General features: G+C 37.8%; 1 protein-coding gene across 7 annotated transcripts in view; it reads right to left on the bottom strand.

Moving 5' to 3' along the window:
• The window catches only part of LOC138325804 (prostaglandin E2 receptor EP4 subtype-like), a 91,181-nt gene that overhangs the window by 23,079 nt on the left and 42,818 nt on the right, over nucleotides 1-25,284 (bottom strand). For 5 of the 7 annotated variants that reach the window (XM_069271721.1, XM_069271720.1, XM_069271724.1 and 2 more), the window contains exon 2: nucleotides 12,238-13,487. In XM_069271721.1, coding sequence (XP_069127822.1) covers nucleotides 12,238-13,230 — 993 coding nt within the window. In that variant the 5' untranslated portion in view covers nucleotides 13,231-13,487. Of the gene's footprint in view, nucleotides 1-12,237; nucleotides 13,488-15,840; nucleotides 15,929-22,306; nucleotides 22,527-25,284 lie in introns of those variants that run through there. The other 2 variants (XM_069271718.1, XM_069271722.1) reach the window with 2 other exon arrangements.

Genomic DNA, 25,284 nt, shown 5'->3' with positions numbered 1-25,284 from the left:
TGATGTAACAAAACATGATGTAATAGTTTCCACTAGAACCCTTATGATTAAAATCATCTAACGCCAATTACCATTATATCTCTGTGAAATAGTTCTGAAGTGCCATTGCGAAGGCTTTTATCCATTACCTTCCATGCAACATATCAGATGAATAAATATTTCCACCCAAACATCGTCAATTCATAAAAGGTTATAATTGCGGATAGACGAACCGTACAATGTCCAGTTTAGACTGCTGTATAGTAGACAGTGGATGATAAAGTATCCCTTTAAGATAAGTGATTTATATCATATATTACATTCTCTTGTATGCAAACATACGACCTAGTATTTAAAGTTCATATATTGGATTTTCTAGTTTCTATTAATGGTTATAGATATACTGCATAAATATGTATATACCCGGGTCATTTTCCTATATGATCTTTATTGACTCAAATGTAACAGAATGAAATTCGAACACGGTCATATTATGTATATATAAAGACGAAATGTGTGCCCTAAGGAAGAAACTCACTTCGAAACTTCAAACACTTACTTGTACATTAATCAATATACCTTGATCATTTACAAGTCGTTACGAACAAATGGTATTTTCATTTTACCTATCGTTCTGTTCCTTTTTACGGCAGTTCTTATGGAATTCAGTTCTACACAGTACTTCTTTGTATCAGACCCAGGGTTGCATAGCAACTGGGGTCACGACCTAATCAAACACGTGTAGTACTATAATATGATGGGATCTTGATGATTAGTGACCTTACACAAGGTCAAGCGATCCAAGCTTAAGATAGAGGAGTACAGTAGCTTGATGGTTATATATAACATTACAGTATCGCCACTTTATCTAGTGATCTCGTGCAATATTAGACCGCATAAATTAATGACGTCACCCTAAGACAAACCTCTCCTTACCGCTAATGACGTAATTTCGACGTTTTGTATAAATGAAAGTTGCACCAGTAAGGGGAAAGTAAAGTACGTCAAAATCAAAAATACTTAATTTCGCGACACACTTCTTTGACATGATTTGCTTTCACATTATTTCAACAATATCTAACAAGAAAACATACTTAGTACTCACAATTAGTGGGGTATAACACTATATACTGTGTACTCACCATTAGTGGGGTATAACACTGTATACTGGGTACTCACCATTAGTGGGTATAACACTGTATACTGGGTACTCACCATTAGTGGGGTATAACACTGTATATCGGGTACTCACCATTAGTGGGTATAACACTGTATACTGGGTACTCACCATTAGTTGGTATAACACTGTATACTGGGTACTCACCATTAGTGGGTATAACACTGTATACTGGGTACTCACCATTAGTGGGGTATAACACTGTATACTGGGTACTCACCATTAGTTGGTATAACACTGTATACTGGGTACTCACCATTAGTGGGTATAACACTGTATAATGGGTACTCACCATTAGTAGGGTATAACACTGTATACTGGGTACTCACCATTAGTGGGTATAACACTGTATACTGGGTACTCACCATTAGTGGGTATAAAACTGTATACTGGGTACTCACCATTAGTGGGTATAACACTGTATACTGTGTACTCACCATTAGTGGGGTATAACACTGTATACTGGGTACTCACCATTAGTGGGTATAACACTGTATACTGGGTACTCACCATTAGTGGGTATAAACTGTATACTGGGTACTCACCATTAGTGGGTATACACTGTATACTGGTACTCACCATTAGTGGGTATAACACTGTATACTGGGTACTCACCATTAGTGGGTATAACACTGTATACTGGGTACTCACCATTAGTGGGTATAACACTGTATACTGGTATCACATTAGTGGGTTAACACTGTATACTGGGTACTCACCATTAGTGGGTATAAACACTGTATACTGGGTACTCACCATTAGTGGGTATAACACTGTATACTGGGTACTCACCATTAGTGGGTATAACACTGTATACTGGGTACTCACCATTAGTGGGTATAACACTGTATACTGGGTACTCACCATTAGTGGGTATAACACTGTATACTGGGTACTCACCATTAGTGGGTATAACACTGTATACTGGGTACTCACCATTAGTGGGTATAACACTGTATACTGGGTACTCACCATTAGTGGGTATAACACTGTATACTGGGTACTCACCATTAGTGGGTATAACACTGTATACTGGGTACTCACTTAGTGGGTATAACACTGTATACTGGTACTCACCATTAGTGGGTATAACACTGTATACTGGGTACTCACCATTAGTGGGTATAACACTGTATACTGGGTACTCACCATTAGTGGGTATAACACTGTATACTGGGTACTCACCATTAGTGGGTATAACACTGTATACTGGGTACTCACCATTAGTGGGTATAACACTGTATACTGGGTACTCACCATTAGTGGGGTATAACACTGTATACTGGGTACTCACCATTAGTGGGTATAAACACTGTATACTGGGTACTCACCATTAGTGGGGTATAACACTGTATACTGGGTACTCACCATTAGTGGGTATAACACTGTATACTGGGTACTCACCATTAGTGGGGTATAACACTGTATACTGGGTACTCACCATTAGTGGGTATAACACTGTATACTGGGTACTCACCATTAGTGGGGTATAACACTGTATACTGGGTACTCACCATTAGTGGGTATAACACTGTATACTGGGTACTCACCATTAGTGGGTATAACACTGTATACTGGGTACTCACCATTAGTGGGTATAACACTGTATACTGGGTACTCACCATTAGTGGGGTATAACACTGTATACTGGGTACTCACCATTAGTGGGGTATAACACTGTATACTGGGTACTCACCATTAGTGGGTATAACACTGTATACTGGGTACTCACCATTAGTGGGGTATAACACTGTATACTGGGTACTCACCATTAGTGGGTATAACACTGTATACTGGGTACTCACCATTAGTGGGTATAACACTGTATACTGGGTACTCACCATTAGTGGGTATAACACTGTATACTGGGTACTCACCATTAGTGGGGTATAACACTGTATACTGGGTACTCACCATTAGTGGGTATAACACTGTATACTGGGTACTCACCATTAGTGGGTATAACACTGTATACTGGGTACTCACCATTAGTGGGTATAACACTGTATACTGGGTACTCACCATTAGTGGGTATAACACTGTATACTGGGTACTCACCATTAGTGGGTATAACACTGTATACTGGGTACTCACCATTAGTGGGTATAACACTGTATACTGGGTACTCACCATTAGTGGGTATAAACACTGTATACTGGGTACTCACCATTAGTGGGTATAACACTGTATACTGGGTACTCACCATTAGTGGGTATAACACTGTATACTGGGTACTCACCATTAGTGGGTATAACACTGTATACTGGGTACTCACCATTAGTGGGTATAACACTGTATACTGGGTACTCACCATTAGTGGGTATAACACTGTATACTGGGTACTCACCATTAGTGGGTATAACACTGTATACTGGGTACTCACCATTAGTGGGTATAACACTGTATACTGGGTACTCACCATTAGTGGGTATAACACTGTATACTGGGTACTCACCATTAGTGGGTATAACACTGTATACTGGGTACTCACCATTAGTGGGTATAACACTGTATACACTGGGTACTCACCATTAGTGGGTATAACACTGTATACTGGGTACTCACCATTAGTGGGGTATAACACTGTATACTGGGTACTCACCATTAGTGGGTATAACACTGTATACTGGGTACTCACCATTAGTGGGGTATAACACTGTATACTGGGTACTCACCATTAGTGGGGTATAACACTGTATACTGGGTACTCACCATTAGTGGGTATAACACTGTATACCGGGTACTCACCATAAGTGTGGTATAACACTGTATACTGGGTACTCACCATTAGTGGGTATAACACTGTATACTGGGTACTCACCATTAGTGGGTATAACACTGTATACTGGGTACTCACCATTAGTGGGTATAACACTGTATACTGGGTACTCACCATTAGTGGGTATAACACTGTATACTGGGTACTCACCATTAGTGGGTATAACACTGTATACTGGGTACTCACCATTAGTGGGTATAACACTGTATACTGGGTACTCACCATTAGTGGGTATAACACTGTATACTGGGTACTCACCATTAGTGGGTACTGTATACACCACCATTAGTGGGGTATAACACTGTATACTGGGTACTCACCATTAGTGGGTATAACACTGTATACTGGGTACTCACCATTAGTGGGGTATAACACTGTATACTGGGTACTCACCATTAGTGGGGTATAACACTGTATACTGGGTACTCACCATTAGTGGGTATAACACTGTATACTGGGTACTCACCATTAGTGGGTATAACACTGTATACTGGGTACTCACCATTAGTGGGTATAACACTGTATACTGGGTACTCACCATTAGTGGGGTATAACACTGTATACTGGGTACTCACCATTAGTGGGTATAACACTGTATACTGGGTACTCACCATTAGTGGGGTATAACACTGTATACTGGGTACTCACCATTAGTGGGTATAACACTGTATACTGGGTACTCACCATTAGTGGGTATAACACTGTATACTGGGTACTCACCATTAGTGGGTATAACACTGTATACTGGGTACTCACCATTAGTGGGTATAACACTGTATACTGGGTACTCACCATTAGTGGGTATAACACTGTATACTGGGTACTCACCATTAGTGGGGTATAACACTGTATACTGGGTACTCACCATTAGTGGGGTATAACACTGTATACTGGGTACTCACCATTAGTGGGTATAACACTGTATACTGGGTACTCACCATTAGTGGGTATAACACTGTATACTGGGTACTCACCATTAGTGGGTATAACACTGTATACTGGGTACTCACCATTAGTGGGTATAACACTGTATACTGGGTACTCACCATTAGTGGGTATAACACTGTATACTGGGTACTCACCATTAGTGGGTATAACACTGTATACTGGGTACTCACCATTAGTGGGTATAACACTGTATACTGGGTACTCACCATTAGTGGGGTATAACACTGTATACTGGGTACTCACCATTAGTGGGTATAAACACTGTATACTGGGTACTCACCATTAGTGGGTATAACACTGTATACTGGGTACTCACCATTAGTGGGTATAACACTGTATACTGGGTACTCACCATTAGTGGGGTATAAATACTGGCCCATTGTATACACTGTATACTGGTACTCACCATTAGTGGGGTATAACACTGTATACTGGGTACTCACCATTAGATGGGGTATATCACTGTATACTGGGTACTCACCATTAGTGTGTATAACACTGTATACTGAGTACTCACCATTAGTGGTATAACACTGTATACTGGGTACTCACCATTAGTGGGGTATAACACTGTATACTGGGTACTCACCATTAGTGGGTATAACACTGTATACTGGGTACTCACCATTAGTGGGTATAACACTGTATACTGGGTACTCACCATTAGTGGGGTATAACACTGTATACTGGGTACTCACCATTAGTGGGTATAACACTGTATACTGGGTACTCACCATTAGTGGGGTATAACACTGTATACTGGGTATACCATTAGTGGTATAACACTGTATACTGGTACTCATTTAGTGGGTATAACACTGTATACTGGGTACTCACCATTAGTGGGTATAACACTGTATACTGGGTACTCACCATTAGTGGGTATAACACTGTATACTGGGTACTCACCATTAGTGGGTATAACACTGTATACTGGGTACTCACCATTAGTGGGTATAACACTGTATACTGGGTACTCACCATTAGTGGGGTATAACACTGTATACTGGGTACTCACCATTAGTGGGTATAACACTGTATACTGGGTACTCACCATTAGTGGGTATAACACTGTATACTGGGTACTCACCATTAGTGGGGTATAACACTGTATACTGGGTACTCACCATTAGTGGGTATAACACTGTATACTGGGTACTCACCATTAGTGGGGTATAACACTGTATACTGGGTACTCACCATTAGTGGGTTATAACACTGTATACTGGGTACTCACCATTAGTGGGTATAACACTGTATACTGGGTACTCACCATTAGTGGGGTATAACACTGTATACTGGGTACTCACCATTAGTGGGTATAACACTGTATACTGGGTACTCACCATTAGTGGGTATAACACTGTATACTGGGTACTCACCATTAGTGGGTTATAACACTGTATACTGGGTACTCACCATTAGTGGGGTATAACACTGTATACTGGGTACTCACCATTAGTGTGGTATAACACTGTATACTGGGTACTCACCATTAGTGGTATAAACACTGTATACTGGGTACTCACCATTAGTGGGTATAACACTGTATACTGGGTACTCACCATTAGTGGGTATAACACTGTATACTGGGTACTCACCATTAGTGGGTATAACACTGTATACTGGGTACTCACCATTAGTGGGTATAACACTGTATACTGTTTACTCACCATACTGGGTACTCACCATTAGTGGGTATAACACTGTATACTGGGTACTCACCATTAGTGGGGTATAACACTGTATACTGGGTACTCACCATTAGTGGGGTATAACACTGTATACTGGGTACTCACCATTAGTGGGGTATAACACTGTATACTGGGTACTCACCATTAGTGGGTATAACACTGTATACTGGGTACTCACCATTAGTGTGGTATAACACTGTATACTGGGTACTCACCATTAGTGGGTATAACACTGTATACTGGGTACTCACCATTAGTGGGTATAACACTGTATACTGGGTACTCACCATTAGTGGGTATAACACTGTATACTGGGTACTCACCATTAGTGGGGTATAACACTGTATACTGGGTACTCACCATTAGTGGGGTATAACACTGTATACTGGGTACTCACCATTAGTGGGTATAACACTGTATACTGGGTACTCACCATTAGTGGGTATAACACTGTATACTGGGTACTCACCATTAGTGGGTATAACACTGTATACTGGGTACTCACCATTAGTGGGGTATAACACTGTATACTGGGTACTCACCATTAGTGGGTATAACACTGTATACTGGGTACTCACCATTAGTGGGTATAACACTGTATACTGGGTACTCACCATTAGTGGGTATAACACTGTATACTGGGTACTCACCATTAGTGGGTATAACACTGTATACTGGGTACTCACCATTAGTGGGGTATAACACTGTATACTGGGTACTCACCATTAGTGGGTATAACACTGTATACTGGGTACTCACCATTAGTGGGTATAACACTGTATACTGGGTACTCACCATTAGTGGGTATAACACTGTATACTGGGTACTCACCATTAGTGGGGTATAACACTGTATACTGGGTACTCACCATTAGTGGGTATAACACTGTATACTGGGTACTCACCATTAGTGGGTATAACACTGTATACTGGGTACTCACCATTAGTGGGTATAACACTGTATACTGGGTACTCACCATTAGTGGGTTATAACACTGTATACTGGGTACTCACCATTAGTGGGTATAACACTGTATACTGGGTACTCACCATTAGTGGGTATAACACTGTATACTGGGTACTCACCATTAGTGGGGTATAACACTGTATACTGGGTACTCACCATTAGTGGGTATAACACTGTATACTGGGTACTCACCATTAGTGGGTATAACACTGTATACTGGGTACTCACCATTAGTGGGTATAACACTGTATACTGGGTACTCACCATTAGTGGGGTATAACACTGTATACTGGGTACTCACCATTAGTGGGTATAACACTGTATACTGGGTACTCACCATTAGTGGGGTATAACACTGTATACTGGGTACTCACCATTAGTGGGTATAACACTGTATACTGTGTACTCACCATTAGTGGGTATAACACTGTATACTGGGTACTCACCATTAGTGGGTATAACACTGTATACTGGGTACTCACCATTAGTGGGTATAACACTGTATACTGGGTACTCACCATTAGTGGGGTATAACACTGTATACTGGGTACTCACCATTAGTGGGTATAAACACTGTATACTGGGTACTCACCATTAGTGGGTATAACACTGTATACTGGGTACTCACCATTAGTGGGTATAACACTGTATACTGGGTACTCACCATTAGTGGGTATAACACTGTATACTGGGTACTCACCATTAGTGGGTATAACACTGTATACTGGGTACTCACCATTAGTGGGTATAACACTGTATACTGGGTACTCACCATTAGTGGGTATAACACTGTATACTGGGTACTCACCATTAGTGGGTATAACACTGTATACTGGGTACTCACCATTAGTGGGTATAACACTGTATACTGGGTACTCACCATTAGTGGGTATAAACACTGTATACTGGGTACTCACCATTAGTGGGTATAACACTGTATACTGGGTACTCACCATTAGTGGGTATAAACACTGTATACTGGGTACTCACCATTAGTGGGTATAACACTGTATACTGGGTACTCACCATTAGTGGGTATAACACTGTATACTGGGTACTCACCATTAGTGGGTATAACACTGTATACTGGGTACTCACCATTAGTGGGTATAACACTGTATACTGGGTACTCACCATTAGTGGGGTATAACACTGTATACTGGGTACTCACCATTAGTGGGTATAACACTGTATACTGGGTACTCACCATTAGTGGGTATAACACTGTATACTGGGTACTCACCATTAGTGGGTATAACACTGTATACTGGGTACTCACCATTAGTGGGTATAACACTGTATACTGGGTACTCACCATTAGTGGGTATAACACTGTATACTGGGTACTCACCATTAGTGGGTATAACACTGTATACTGGGTACTCACCATTAGTGGGGTATAACACTGTATACTGGGTACTCACCATTAGTGGGTATAACACTGTATACTGGGTACTCACCATTAGTGGGGTATAACACTGTATACTGGGTACTCACCATTAGTGGGTATAACACTGTATACTGGGTACTCACCATTAGTGGGTATAACACTGTATACTGGTAACTCACCATTAGTTGGTATAACACTGTATACTGGGTACTCACCATTAGTGGGTATAACACTGTATACTGGGTACTCCACCATTAGTGGGGTATAACACTGTATACTGGGTACTCACCATTAGTGTGGTATAACACTGTATACTGGGTACTCACCATTAGTTGGGTATAACACTGTATACTGGGTACTCACCATTAGTGGGTATAACACTGTATACTGGGTACTCACCATTAGTGGGTATAACACTGTATACTGGGTACTCACCATTAGTGGGTATAACACTGTATACTGGGTACTCACCATTAGTGGGTATAACACTGTATACTGGGTACTCACCATTAGTGGGTATAACACTGTATACTGGGTACTCACCATTAGTGGGTATAACACTGTATACTGGGTACTCACCATTAGTGGGTATAACACTGTATACTGGGTACTCACCATTAGTGGGTTATAACACTGTATACTGGGTACTCACCATTAGTGGGTATAACACTGTATACTGGGTACTCACCATTAGTGGGTATAACACTGTATACTGGGTACTCACCATTAGTGGGTATAACACTGTATACTGGGTACTCACCATTAGTGGGTATAACACTGTATACTGGGGTACTCACCATTAGTGGGTATAACACTGTATACTGGGTACTCACCATTAGTGGGTATAACACTGTATACTGGGTACTCACCATTAGTGGGTATAACACTGTATACTGGGTACTCACCATTAGTGGGTATAACACTGTATACTGGGTACTCACCATTAGTGGGTATAACACTGTATACTGGGTACTCACCATTAGTGGGTATAAACACTGTATACTGGGTACTCACCATTAGTGGGTATAACACTGTATACTGGGTACTCACCATTAGTGGGTATAACACTGTATACTGGGTACTCACCATTAGTGGGTATAACACTGTATACTGGGTACTCACCATTAGTGGGTATAACACTGTATACTGGGTACTCACCATTAGTGGGTATAACACTGTATACTGGGTACTCACCATTAGTGGGTATAACACTGTATACTGGGTACTCACCATTAGTGGGGTATAACACTGTATACTGGGTACTCACCATTAGTGGGTATAACACTGTATACTGGGTACTCACCATTAGTGGGTATAACACTGTATACTGGGTACTCACCATTAGTGGGTATAACACTGTATACTGGGTACTCACCATTAGTGGGTATAACACTGTATACTGGGTACTCACCATTAGTGTGGTATAACACTGTATACTGGGTACTCACCATTAGTGGGTATAACACTGTATACTGGGTACTCACCATTAGTGGGGTATAACACTGTATACTGGGTACTCACCATTAGTGGGTATAACACTGTATACTGGGTACTCACCATTAGTGGGTATAACACTGTATACTGGGTACTCACCATTAGTGGGTATAACACTGTATACTGGGTACTCACCATTAGTGGGTATAACACTGTATACTGGGTACTCACCATTAGTGGGTATAACACTGTATACTGGGTACTCACCATTAGTGGGTATAACACTGTATACTGGGTACTCACCATTAGTGGGTATAACACTGTATACTGGGTACTCACCATTAGTGGTTATAACACTGTATACTGGGTACTCACCATTAGTGGGTATAACACTGTATACTGGGTACTCACCATTAGTGGGTATAACACTGTATACTGGGTACTCACCATTAGTGGGTATAACACTGTATACTGGGTACTCACCATTAGTGTGGTATAACACTGTATACTGGGTACTCACCATTAGTGGGGTATAACACTGTATACTGGGTACTCACCATTAGTGGGTATAACACTGTATACTGGGTACTCACCATTAGTGGGGTATAACACTGTATACTGGGTACTCACCATTAGTGGGTATAACACTGTATACTGGGTACTCACCATTAGTGGGTATAACACACTGTATACTGGGTACTCACCATTAGTGGTATATAACACTGTATACTGTGTACTCACCATTAGTGGGTATAAACACTGTATACTGGGTACTCACCATTAGTGGGTATAACACTGTATACTGGGTACTCACCATTAGTGGGTATAACACTGTATACTGGGTACTCACCATTAGTGGGTATAACACTGTATACTGGGTACTCACCATTAGTGGGTATAACACTGTATACTGGGTACTCACCATTAGTGGGTATAACACTGTATACTGGGTACTCACCATTAGTGGGTATAACACTGTATACTGGGTACTCACCATTAGTGGGTATCATAAACACTGTATACTGGGTACTCACCATTAGTGGGTATAACACTGTATACTGGGTACTCACCATTAGTGGGTATAACACTGTATACTGGGTACTCACCATTAGTGGGTATAACACTGTATACTGGGTACTCACCATTAGTGGGGTATAACACTGTATACTGGGTACTCACCATTAGTGGGTATAACACTGTATACTGGGTACTCACCATTAGTGGGGTATAACACTGTATACTGGGTACTCACCATTAGTGGGTATAACACTGTATACTGGGTACTCACCATTAGTGGGTATAACACTGTATACTGGGTACTCACCATTAGTGGGTATAACACTGTATACTGGGTACTCACCATTAGTGGGGTATAACACTGTATACTGGGTACTCACCATTAGTGGGGTATAACACTGTATACTGGGTACTCACCATTAGTGGGTATAACACTGTATACTGGGTACTCACCATTAGTGGGTATAACACTGTATACTGGGTACTCACCATTAGTGGGTATAACACTGTATACTGGGTACTCACCATTATTGGGGTATAACACTGTATACTGTGTACTCACCATTAGTGGGTATAACACTGTATACTGGGTACTCACCATTAGTGGGTATAACACTGTATACTGGGTACTCACCATTAGTGGGTATAACACTGTATACTGGGTACTCACCATTAGTAGGGTATAACACTGTATACTGGGTACTCACCATTAGTGGGTATAACACTGTATACTGGGTACTCACCATTAGTGGGGTATAACACTGTATACTGGGTACTCACCATTAGTGGGGTATAACACTGTATACTGGGTACTCACCATTAGTGGGTATAACACTGTATACTGGGTACTCACCATTAGTGGAGTGTAACATGTGCTGAACACTGCTGTAATTCCAATCAGAAGAACAAGCATTTGTAACTCAGCAAATCGTTTGTTGTATCCATTGTATTTCCTAGAACTTCCGTTTAATATCTTTTTCTTTCTCCAACTATTAAGAAGAGTATAGATGACGGTCATATTACACATAAATGTTGTTGATATGATGAGGAGCGCCAGGCCCGCGAAGAGACAGTTGAAGCCTTTATGGATTGGCATCGGGGTGTAATAGTCAAAGAAACACCACGTATACGGGTAGTGCAGCACGAATTCTCCAAAACCTGCCAAGGGCAGTGCGGCAATACACGCCGCAAATATCCAACAACACAACAGAAATATGGTGGCGTGTTTCTTTGACAAACGACTTTGATACAAGAATGGATGTTTGATGCATATGACCCTTTCTATGGACATGGCACACACAATTGTCATCGTGGCATACGCAGCAAACGCCATGGAATATCCGAAATAGCTACACATAACTTGACCCCCCTTCCATTTAAAATCATTTAAGTAGACAGTGATAACAACGGGTGAGACAAGAGTTGTTCCAATCAGGTCTGTCATAGTAAGACCAGCAACAAGTCGGTAAAATATAGTTCTTCTCTGTTCCCGTCCTGATCGAAGAAGCACAAAAATCGCTAAAAGATTTCCTATAACACCTGTACCGAACATTATCCCAGCACTCATCACAGAATTATTTTTTTTAAGTTGAAATGCATCTGCGTCGAAGGATGAATTTGTAATGTTATCCTCGACAGCGTCGAAGGCCGCTAAGAACGTCTTTTTTGCCGTAATGTTCCCCATGTTGATGTGAGAAGCGAAAGTTTCACTGTGACTGTATTGATGCTTGACGCTACTACTACTGCTACTAGTATAGGAGGAAAAGTACGGCAGCGTAGAACTATCATACACGTTGGTTTGACTGGCGGGGGAGCCAGCATCGTGTACATGTGTTGACCAATCCATGGTATTTATAGCAATCCCCTGGAGAGAACATTTACTAACACGATTTTCATTGAAGATGAAATATTCTCACTATTAATGATTGTCATTCGGCAAGTCCTGAGAGACATCTCGGCTCATAAACCTGGGGCGATATTATGTGGTCAATACATCGAGCAATGGCGCGGCCAAATCAGAAAATCAACACTCTGGCTTTAACTAAACGACTCCGAGCAACTCTGCTGAGTCCATAGCCTTGTTGGGATATAGTCGCCAATCACCTGGAACACAAAAATAAACAATAATCGTACAGTACAAAACCCAAAGGTAAAATAGATCGGCGGCTCGGCTACACAGTAAATACATTTACACAATGATATAGTCATTAGAATAGTAGAAAGCATTGTCATCACATTCGCACACAAAAATACGGTGAATCGAATTTACTTTGATATTGAACTGTTAAACTAGTTGATTACATTCGAATTGTGTCAATTGATACCAGGAAAAATTATTATATTTACATGGATTAACGCAGATAAATTAATATAAATATAGATACTTCAGAAAATTGCATTTGATATAAATGATTCCATACATGCAAAGATTATGAACCAAACTATTTGAAAACAAGACATGTTTTCCCTTTTGTGTTCATTTCGACCCCCTAAATTCGTTTAAAACGAAGTCATGTACATTTAATGTTAATTCAATATTGTAAGTTGTTTAAGAACCCTTCCTGAAAAACAAAAACTTGAAAAATAAGACATCAAATGGGGATGAGTATTTGCACACTTTGTGACACTATGATGCTTTCTGATGCTCTTGTCTAGGTCAAATGCTACTCTACTAGAGAATACTGGAATAGACAAAAATATGTATCGGTCACTTTTCCATGAGCACTAACTTAACTCATTTTCCCTACGAATGTTGAGCAATTCGGGAGTCGAGATATACCTTGGACAGAAATGCCCCTAAATGTTGGCGGAGTGGAGGCGTCATGGAGCTCCGTCCTCGCTCCTCTGAATCTTACTGGTTCGATAACAGACTGTATAGCGAACTTTTTTCTTTCTATTTATTCGTCCTATTTACAGACAGTGTGGTTTAGGAGATAGATGGAAGTCAGAGTACCAAGAGGTAAAACACCAATAAGAGTCAGTCATGCCAAAATGTATTTGTAAGATATTAATTGTAAAATCATTTATATATCATTTTAGATTGTTTACAAAATTAATGTTCAATTGTATGGAATTAGTCACGTCATGAATGTCAAATGTTGAAACAAATTTAGCTATAAAACATGTAGCTATAAAACGTGGGTGCTGGTATGGCTAAACAAATCAAATGCGACTACCAATAATTATTAATGTTTGTTTGTTTCTTTTTTCTTTCTTTCTTTTACATATAATTTGATATACAATCATTAACGCTACAACTGTATGTTTGATTATGTAACATCATATACATTTGTATGAAAGTTGTATAACTTGTGCCTAATTCCCTTTGACTTTGTTCAAATAAAACATGTTTAAACTAAACTAAACTAAACTAAATACGTGTAGTAAGTATATGGCAACTGCTAACATGTATGTGGGTTTCGAAGTAGTGAGTTAGAAACCCATGTGGGTAGTTGCAAGGTACTGTGAGGTGGAGGGCCGGTGGTGATATGTTGGTGGGCCTATCATCATATGTACAAACTTTAGTAGATATCTGTTTAGTCCGTTTGTATTAATACCGACACAGGTTTATCTGCTTCATCCCACTGCTATTGCTGGAGTTAGCCAACTATGATACTGATAGCTGTACGGTACACTTTGGGATAGAGAGGCGATATAGAACACGTGCTAATTAACTATTTACCTACTGTATAGTATAGAAAAATATTAGGAGTATACTTAGCTATTAATAATTGATGCATTTAAACTTTTTATCGTTCTTTTTGTCCATAAAACTACAATTGAATGACTCTATTTCAGCTTCAATAGATCATGCTTGATCCATTTTGATTGACATTTGGTTCATCCAAATACGTAAAATCTAATACCTGGCGAACTTTATGAAAATCTTACCTTTACATAATACAGCCTATCATATGATCTACGCTTTCAAATTCTACAAAGACAACTCACGAACATACACCGCTAATAAGTTTCAAACAGTAAATCGTGAGGTTTAAGAGCTATACTGTAGTGGATGATGTTGTGTAACATTGTTTGTGGTTTAGTGTGGTTCACAATGCAGACGATTATCACAAACTAATTTTACCATGGTAGATATACTTAGCATGCTTATGATAAGCTATAATAAAAACAGCCGATTTCAGTCTAAAAGGAATAGGACACTTCCATGTGCGAACGTATACAACAAAACGGTACTCTTACAAAATAAAACTAACGTTGTTCTTAAAGTGCGACCATATGTTAAAAAGAAAAAAGAAAAAAACATTCATGCGTATTTCTGACAAACAAAAACGTGGTTAAAGTATTTGTTTCAATAACAGTCTGTAGCTATAATTACCCAGTAAATAAACTATAGTTTTACCAAATTGCACATCTTGATCCCCCCACGAAGCAAACTTCAAACATCCTTACCAGACAGTCGCCATTTACTTAGTTAAATAAATAAATTACACACTAGAATATTGTGTACCAGACAAGTCGACCCTGACTTTACTACCATATCCTTCCTTCCTTACATCGTCCATCGTCCTGTGGCTGCAGTCATGGCGACTATATCCACTAGAGCAGTGTAAATAATACACAAAATCTTAAGATGTTCTTATTTTATACTTAATCTAATTAACGTCCATTAAATCAGTCAAGGATATGTTAAAATTGTCTCTGACGTATAATTAAAGGTATGTAAGTAGAGAAAAATGCCAAACAGTAATGATAATTTAATAATTAATACTGAATACTTCCTCTTAGATTTAACTGTACTTAAAATAGCTGATGATAACATAATGGATTCCAGTCAGTCATCGTAACTTAGCTATACACTAAAACACAGATGTACTAAACAATCACAGGCCATACTATTGTTACATAACAGTTTCAATGATTTAAGGGCATAATGGTGTTAAGTTTACGTTTGTTTACGTGCTACATCTTTGTGAACATTTCTCTACCTATTCTAAAATCTCACTGCAGACCACTACATAAAAGCAGTAATAGTCTAAAACATTTTCATTTTAAAATTGTCAATCTGTTGCCGGGAATCGATTTAGACTAGTCTGCCGTAAGTCGAGTTTTGTGCTATATAATGCTAATTACGTTGCACATTCTGATTATCAATATTGCATATTGGGCATCTCCGGGCAATTTGAAGTATAATGCACAGACATAGCTAAACCACGTGACCTATTGTAGTGTCCTTATCTTTAACCCGCCTATAGGTTTGGCCTGCAATATCTCTGTTAGGTTGTCTGATGATCATGTTGTCGTGTTGTTTATTACGTGATATTATTTGGTCGGGTAAGGAAGGTAAATATCTACACGCTGTCATTACCAACCATAGGGTACGGTTAGCCCGTTTTGCTTGTGTTTACAAGTCTCACGTTTTATATTTCCAAAAATGCAATAGAATATAAAGGTTTTTAATGAATACAGAGCCCAATATTCATTAATGTGTTTCTAAAGATAGTGATTGCATTACATAACACAGTCAAAGTAAACAAATATATAAATATGAATATAATATTCCACTACAGATTCACCAGAATTTTTTTTTCTGTTGATATATTTGCTATAAAATCAGTTATTGATCCGTAAATTACGGTATTCTTATATTGTCTATATTGAGGTAATCTTATTTTGTCTATATTACGGTATTCTTATTTTTTCTTTATAAGGTTATCCCTTTTTGTCTATGTTACGGTATTATCATTTTGTCTATGTTACGGTATTCTTATTTTGTCTATATTACGGTAATCTTCGTTTGTTTGCTTGTACTAAAACAAAAATACCCATTAAACAATTAAGCTCTTGCATAATTAGTGTTTTGTTGTAATCTATAACACAAATCTCAAAATGGGGAGAAATGTATGCACAGTTCTATGGAGTGATTTCATTTTCGAACGAAAAATATTTCTTTGTAGGAATTATTATTATATGTCATTGTACGTATCTAATTGTATTAAATGTTTGTAAAGCATGAAGCTTAAATTATGTGATGAAGTTCGTTTCAAATGATGCATTCATGACAGTTGTGTGTTCAGGACTTTTTCAACAGTTTTGAATAATTTAAGTAATCATTTCTCGAGTTCCTCCCAAAGAAAGTTGATAACACAATTCTTGTTTTATTATGGAAGCCTTCACTGAGTTCTTGTCTTTATAACATAGCGGTTCATCTTATTTACTCAATGGAGTGCAATTGTAAAATGTTTGGGTTCTGGATATGATCGAGATCATTGCGTTCTACACTGAGAAAATTGACGCAAATTAATAAAATGTCACCAAGCCTGATCCGACCAGATCACTTATGTATGCTCTATTAATTAAAAAGCCATTTTATAATGAGCTACAGGTCTGACATGGACGACTTATACACATGTGTAACCCGGTGGGGACAGGGATTGTTTATCAATTAGATCTGTACTAATACTGGACGAGTGAAGCCTCGGGGTATCGCTCTATAGGGAAAAGTAGCATACATATCTAGTCATTGATACCAGTTGACAATACGGCATTACTATATCGCACGTTGATATCTTCTCTGATAGTTACTGCAAGGACTATCAACGGTGCTAATTATGTGCAGCTTAATTAAGGAGGCAAAATTTAATTGAACGATTTGATCAAGACAGTACTCTCGTAATATTGGGGACAGCACACGGAAATTCATCATCAGGGCGCTTGTTATCAATGGGATGGTACTCAATCTTTAAACGTATTAACTACCATGATGAGAGTGGCCATGGTGTCAGATATAACAGGTCATAAGATCAGAGATACATATATACATATATCATCATGTCATAATTGCATTGATAAAGATCTAGGTAAAGACGACAAGAGACAATCATATAAAGTTGGTAGATACGCTGTGAGGGCATGTGAAAAATGAAAAAAAAAAATCGTTTATTTTAAAATAACATTAATAACAAATGCAAAATTCGCTTGCATATTACTCACTTAGATCTTGGTTAAAAGTGATACAATATTTAAGTGAATTTATGAAATTCTTGGCAAATCTTGTATAAGATAATTCGCCATGAAGTAACAAGTAACACGTTACGTTTTAACACTTCATTATCCTAGTGCTGCAAAAAACTGCCTACATTTATTTATGTGTTCATCATGAAAACCAGACATATCTGAGATTGCATTAGAGAAAGAATGTGTGTAGACCTTTAACTGTAGAGATATGTTTATATTAAAATTCGTATGTACAGCATTTATTTTGTTTTTGTAAGAAACATGAGGCAGTTGATTTTAATCATTTTGTTTGTATGATGGAAAATACATATAGGGTTTAACAAAGCATATAGCAGTTTTAAAACAATATAAAATATAACAAACTATATCAACAATGCATTAGATTTGTAATGACAGAAAGATATACTATTTAGGCTGAAGCCGCTAGATATACACTAACCGAGAGCATTTTTTTCAAGGAATATTAAAACCACAGAAATAGAAAATACCATCTCCTTTAGCACTAAAAAATTTTTTTAATGTAGAACATCTACAATGTACAATTTATTTATCGTGATACCACATGTAGTGATATTATTTAGAGGTTTCTGATCATTTCCACGATTCCAAAATAGAACTGACGGAAGTGCTTCATAATGCATCCCTTAGAGAGGTGTATTTGTAAGTTTAGGATATGCATGTCATGATAACATCATTTAATCAGGTAATTATAAAACTATCTGCATTTTCACTATCATAAATATGAGATATCATTATATTGTGTGTGCCTAACATGACTGTGTTCTTGTGCTCTACATCACCATTATAGTCATTAAAACCGACATATTTTGCTAATAATGGATGCAGATGACTCAGAGCAGTTGCAGTTCTTACTTTTTTCCATATCAATTCATAGTTATACTTCTTTCTTTTGTTCTTCTCCTTTGATTAATCTCTAACATAAGACTGATGGTGACGTGCTTCTCGTTATGTACTCTAAACTCGTGTTTACGTTAATCTATTCAAGACTGAACCGATGGTACAGTGGTGAATCGATATAAGTTGCATAACGACAATTACGAATTCAGAATAGTCAATGCAAATCTAGATAACTAAGGAGGGAATGGTAACGATAAACTCGTGCTTAATATACCGGTAAAATACTTAGTCAGAAACGGTTTGCTCGTTAGGAGATTTAATGTCATATGGATTATCCTTTTAGACGCATGACCGTGTTGGCCTCAAATACTACTGATACTTTTACTTAAGACATTCGTGGGTTATTAGTACTAAATGTGTATATGACCATTACCTTTTGCAATCTCAACAACCGTCGACTGTCTAAAGCCTCAATAGAATAACCATAATTAAAGAAATTTGCAGGAGAATATTGTCTTTTTTTTATTTGGTATTCTTCACGAACGTCAATTTATTTTACAAGACGGGGTTTTCGAGATCGCAAAACAACAAGGGTAAGGTACGATTTAATGTTGATTAGGCCCACCTTCTGATGATTATGACGTCATCAAAATAACGTCAACATATGACATCATAGTCACTTAAAGTTAGGACTAATCGATGGTACATCGTACTTTACCCACGTCCTTTAGGAATCTCGAAACCCCCATATTGCTAGGTAAAGAAATACCAAGGTTTGCAGTCAACCACAAGTTATTCCTTGTTGGATTAGTATTTAAGGAGGAGAAGCTTTGCAGCATCGGTAAGGGTTCCATTTGGTGAAGGTATGCCGATGAAAGCCGCATAATTCGTATGAATACACGAATCGCTTTTTAGCTTCAGATAGTCCTATATATATTGTAGGGTTAAAGAGTAAGCAATAATAATAAACCGGCCGGTGCACGTAACCGGAGACAAATATGTTAATTAAACAAACAAACATCTTCCTAACATCAAATGAAATATGACTTTAAAGTACTAGAGCTCTTCATCATCTATAATACCCTTAATTTATTGTTTTAACCAAAGACACACTTCAACTGGCCAACTTATCTTGGACAGACGTTTTAGATCACTTGTAGGGCTACGCTCGTAATACACGCATAGTACAGTCATCCTTCCTCTTTATTATATCCCTGTGTTGGATACAAAGGGTCACACTGTAACTAACTATGATTTCTATGTGTTAACGCTGAAAGATGTCGTCTTCGGCGTTTCCATGTCGCATTGATACAGGATTAGATGGTTCTATGATTGCTACGAATACTATCTAATGTCATCATTGCTTCTTATTGGTTCTTCATTGGCGAATCCCAAGTGCTGACCCATCAGATCACTAGTGTCAGGTGGATATATAAACACTTCTACAGAATAATAGGGGCTTCATTATCAGTAACATAAATATCTGTCTGCAGAGGCTCTATTTATAAACAAGGAAGTAAAATATCGTGTGATGATTAGTTGTCTTTTACATGATTTGCGATTTCAAATTTCCATATCGCTTGTAGAGTTTTTTTCTAGAATATGCAATATCAGCTGAGAAGACGCATACCGCCTCGTTAATTCACATGCCAACACAAATCTGCTAATGGGCTGGGTATCGCACGAGTTATGGATCTAGGCAAGGGATTGGACGGTAGTGTAAACAATATGTTATATTCATCAGGCAAAAAATGTCCAGGATATGCCTTTACATAAAGCTGTGAATTGTATGAGCGAACGTAATCAAAATGATAATTCTTTTCAGCAAACCAATATGCTTCTTTTTGTGTACAAAATTGCAATCAAACAAGCGCGTCTTTTTAGTTTACCATCTGCATATTGAGAATTTACAAAAAATACTGTAATGTAACTCTAAAGGATTTGTTCTGGCGCACTTTAGGATATATGCATTAACATTGTTTAAGGTAGACCAGGAAAATCGTTTATCAAAGACGATTTAATCCACAAGATGGAACAGTCATTTTGACAGTGATCACCACGTCAACATTAGTGACGTCAAATGGTCACGTTTTGGGTGTCAGTTATACCGTCATATACTTCAATTTGCCTTGGTTAGTTTATAAAGTAGAAGTGACAAGTAAATGTAAATATATATGTATAAGAATGCTCCTGTGAACGAGATTGTAAAAGACCTAACAAGCCTTTTCGGCTACGTGGTTTAAACATTACATTGGTAAACGAGATTGACATGAAATAGACAAGTCTGTTCGGCCATTTTTAAGGCGAGCTAAATCGAAATCAAACAGTTTATTTGCACTGTAATTTATTGCAACATTCACAGCTAATAATTGATGCAGCCATGCACAATCCGTGTTTGGGTTCCCATTGAACAGTTTTATCATGTATTTCATTGCTCGCAATTACGACATCAAAACCAGGACAATCAATTTGCGTGATATTTCACAACAGCATTGTGACTTTACAATGGAGACTGAATTGTGTCAAATCGACGTGTGTGGTCTGTCGAGTGGGCGGTAGAGAAATATCGATAAGAAAATGTTTATTAAACAATGTAATCAATCTCAGGCTAAAAAGATGTCAATTAAAATTAATTATTACCAACGAATTTTAGTTATTTCATTCATAATATATGAGAAAAGTATACATGATCACATTAACGTAAATTCTACCTACAACAATAAAAGAGTGCTTGCTGAAAATACTAAATGATAAATATGTGATAAATACTATACTAAAGGACCATCTGGCCTTGAAATCAGATATAATGATATTTTGAAACCATCTGATTGTTGTCTAGGTGTTTAAACACCATTTAAGAATTATTGCTTCTCTAACCTTTAACGTGACCCTAAAACACAACCTCCCTGACCCAAATAGCTGGGCAGATACATGTCGTAGCCTAACAAGAATAGTATAATGTCTTGTTAAATCGACGAGACATTCCATACATTACTACACCGAGAAAAGAAATCTAAAACTATTTAAAACATATTAAAGCAATTTTAAATATTCCTGACGAATTTACAGATAATTGTGTTACTTACCTTTGAGCTTGTACTTGTGTGTCTTACGTAATTATAGTGTCAGTGTACAGGACTTAAGGATCCAGTAGCGACCCTACTCTATATACATGTATAGGTAAACATACCCAACAATAAAACACCAACTCGGACGATTCACGCACCCGTAAATAAAAACCGTAGTTTTGTTCTGGTTCATAAATCTACCTATTGATACACACTACCACTCGACTGTCATTACAGGGTAAATTCTGCACCAGTCAGAACCGTGTGATGTGTCAGCTGATACCGACTCGGACATACAGACAAACGATCCCCGTAAACGATTTAAATTGCTCCTAATGTATCCCACCTTTTAATAGAGACACGAATGCAGCCGCGTGTGTCATTTGTGTGATTTTGTAATGGGAGGAAATATATATAGGTTAGAAACTATCAAAGTAACGTTTTTTCTGAAGAATACACTGTCGTACAACAAATTATACATCTCGCAACTTGAGTTAGATTTAAATATTATATATGCATAAATGATTACCTAAACTCACAACTCAAGCTCAAATAATAACATAAAGAATAGGATGAATGATATTACACGAAATTTGAAAAATAGATACACCCAATAAAGTTTCCTTTATTTAGTCGTCAATACCAGTCATATCTATCCATATCAAATCCATATAAAGTGACTTTGCTTTATGATAATCAGAACATGACCACAAAAGCATTACAGATATGCAGGGTGTTGTGTTTGTTTGATTACTTTAACGTCCTATTAACAGTCAGGGTCATGTAAGGGCGGCCTCCCATGTACGCAGTGTGAAGCGTGTGTGAAGTGCGAGGTGCGTGTTTTGGAAGACTACGGTATGTTCGTGTTGTGTCTTCTTGTATAGTGGAACTGTTGCCATTTTTATAGTGCTATATCACGGAAGCATGCCGCCGAAGACACCAAGCAACACACCCCACCCGGTCACATTATACTGACAACGGGTGAACCGGTCGTCCCGCTCCCTGTCTGCTGAGCGATAAGCAGGAGCAGAAACTACCACTATAATGGACTTTGGTGTATCTCGGCCAGGGGACAGAACCCAGAGCCTTCCTCACAGGGGCGAACTCAAGGCCAAAAGTGAGACGGTGCCAAGGGAGGCATTAGGAAACATAAAGTATGTTAGGAAGAAGAGAAAAGACAAGATCCTAAATTTAGTCGTCTTTTACGATCATGAAATAGGGAAAGCAGGTACAATTCTAATGCTCTACCTGCAGAGCTAACAGTGTGTTGTGATATCGGAATAATTCCCTAGGATTACTGATAATGATTCAATGATCTTTTCGTTATGAACTTTTCTATTCATAACAAAAAGTATTGGATACCGATATGATATTGGTACAATCATTAGGACACAATAAAAACAAACTATAGATTAATATCATGCTTCTTAAAAAGTAATTGGACCAAATATTCCATAGGTGTTAGAGTTCTCCGAAATATTGATTCCATAGTCTTTATATGCAGTAAGTGTATCCTTATATGAATTGGTTTTTATATATACTAATGTCTTTATATGCGGTAGATATATCTTTATACATAATAATGTATATTCATATTCTCACTACAGCCGCCTTATGTAAACTTACTTAACGCAAATGGTGTTTGTTGTTCGGTGTATGAACTTCCATTCGCTAATTTTGACGTCATTACCACAAATCATCAGATGGCTGATGGAATGGCTGTTCCGTGCCTGACGATAATGAATTGCTTAATTATTATGGATGCGAAATATTTAGATATTTTATCATAACATTGTTATCAAATGTAAATAAAAGAATTGAACTGTATGCAGATGGCAATTACGGAGGATGAAGCGTATATGCAGTTAATGTTTAAATATTCTATATATGTTTCAATATACGGAGTGCTCATTTTAATATTCGGTAGTTCCGCTCATTATATCCGACTTTGCTTTTGATTAAATGCGATGCAGCAATATTTTAACTGGTGGTTAGCATCCCTTTTGTCTTTTTGTACTATCTTGGAAGATTTACAAAGTTTGAAACTTTTTTCAGACTATTTACAATGTGAAATCTAAGATGATTATATCATATCTGAATTCTACAATGGCTGGGAAAGGACATGAAAAAAATAATGAGTATTATTGTGTTCGGACGCCATATTTTTTTTTATTTTTATTTTTTATTTTTCATGTCCTTTCCAACCCACTGTAGAATTCCATATAATATAGTCACATGGTTTGGATCATACATGTTGAGGTTATGTCTCCCGTCAATAAGCCCACAGCGTGTGGTGTCCCTCGTTACCACAGTTCAGCCAGACAAACCATTTTTTTGTAATTAAAACTTGGCCAGGTCTATCATGCTGATTAAATAACAGTTATTTATTGTAAATTTTATTACTATGGAAACGTTATTGGTCATGATATATAAGAAGATAGGCCTTAAAATTTAGCTACTACCAAAAGGAAAATACTGATATAAACACACAATGGTATTCAATAAATAAACGAACTAAAATGAAATGGAAGATATTCCATGTTGTATTATGGTCGACTGATTATGTAGTCATTTCAGACTTTAGATAATAGACAACCGCTGATACAAAAACAAGACGTTTTGGACATTTTGTACAATAAAATATCGTTCACATGCGCTTGTTTATTTCAATACTGATTTAATTATTCACTAAGATAAAAAAGACATATAGAGGACTTAATTGTTTTCTGTGATGTTTTCCATACAGGTATTTATATTTTTTTAGATTCATATTTTCATCTTAACTACTAAGCAAATATGGAAATCATGAACATTTACAGTGATTTCTTTTTCACATTTCATTTATTAATATCCAAAACATTTGTGTCTGCTTGTCAGCATTATACTGATCAGTAAGTAGATTCATTCATGCTTTCATATCCGGAAACAAGGATATACTATTATCTTACATGAATCAGTAGGTATTTCAAACGTGCTTAAATTAATTGACAATACTG

The sequence above is a fragment of the Argopecten irradians genome, chromosome 6 (assembly GCF_041381155.1).
Source record: "Argopecten irradians isolate NY chromosome 6, Ai_NY, whole genome shotgun sequence".
Taxonomy (NCBI): domain Eukaryota; kingdom Metazoa; phylum Mollusca; class Bivalvia; order Pectinida; family Pectinidae; genus Argopecten; species Argopecten irradians.
Note: the sequence above shows the minus strand (reverse complement) of the source record. Positions and strands in the feature narration are given on the sequence as shown.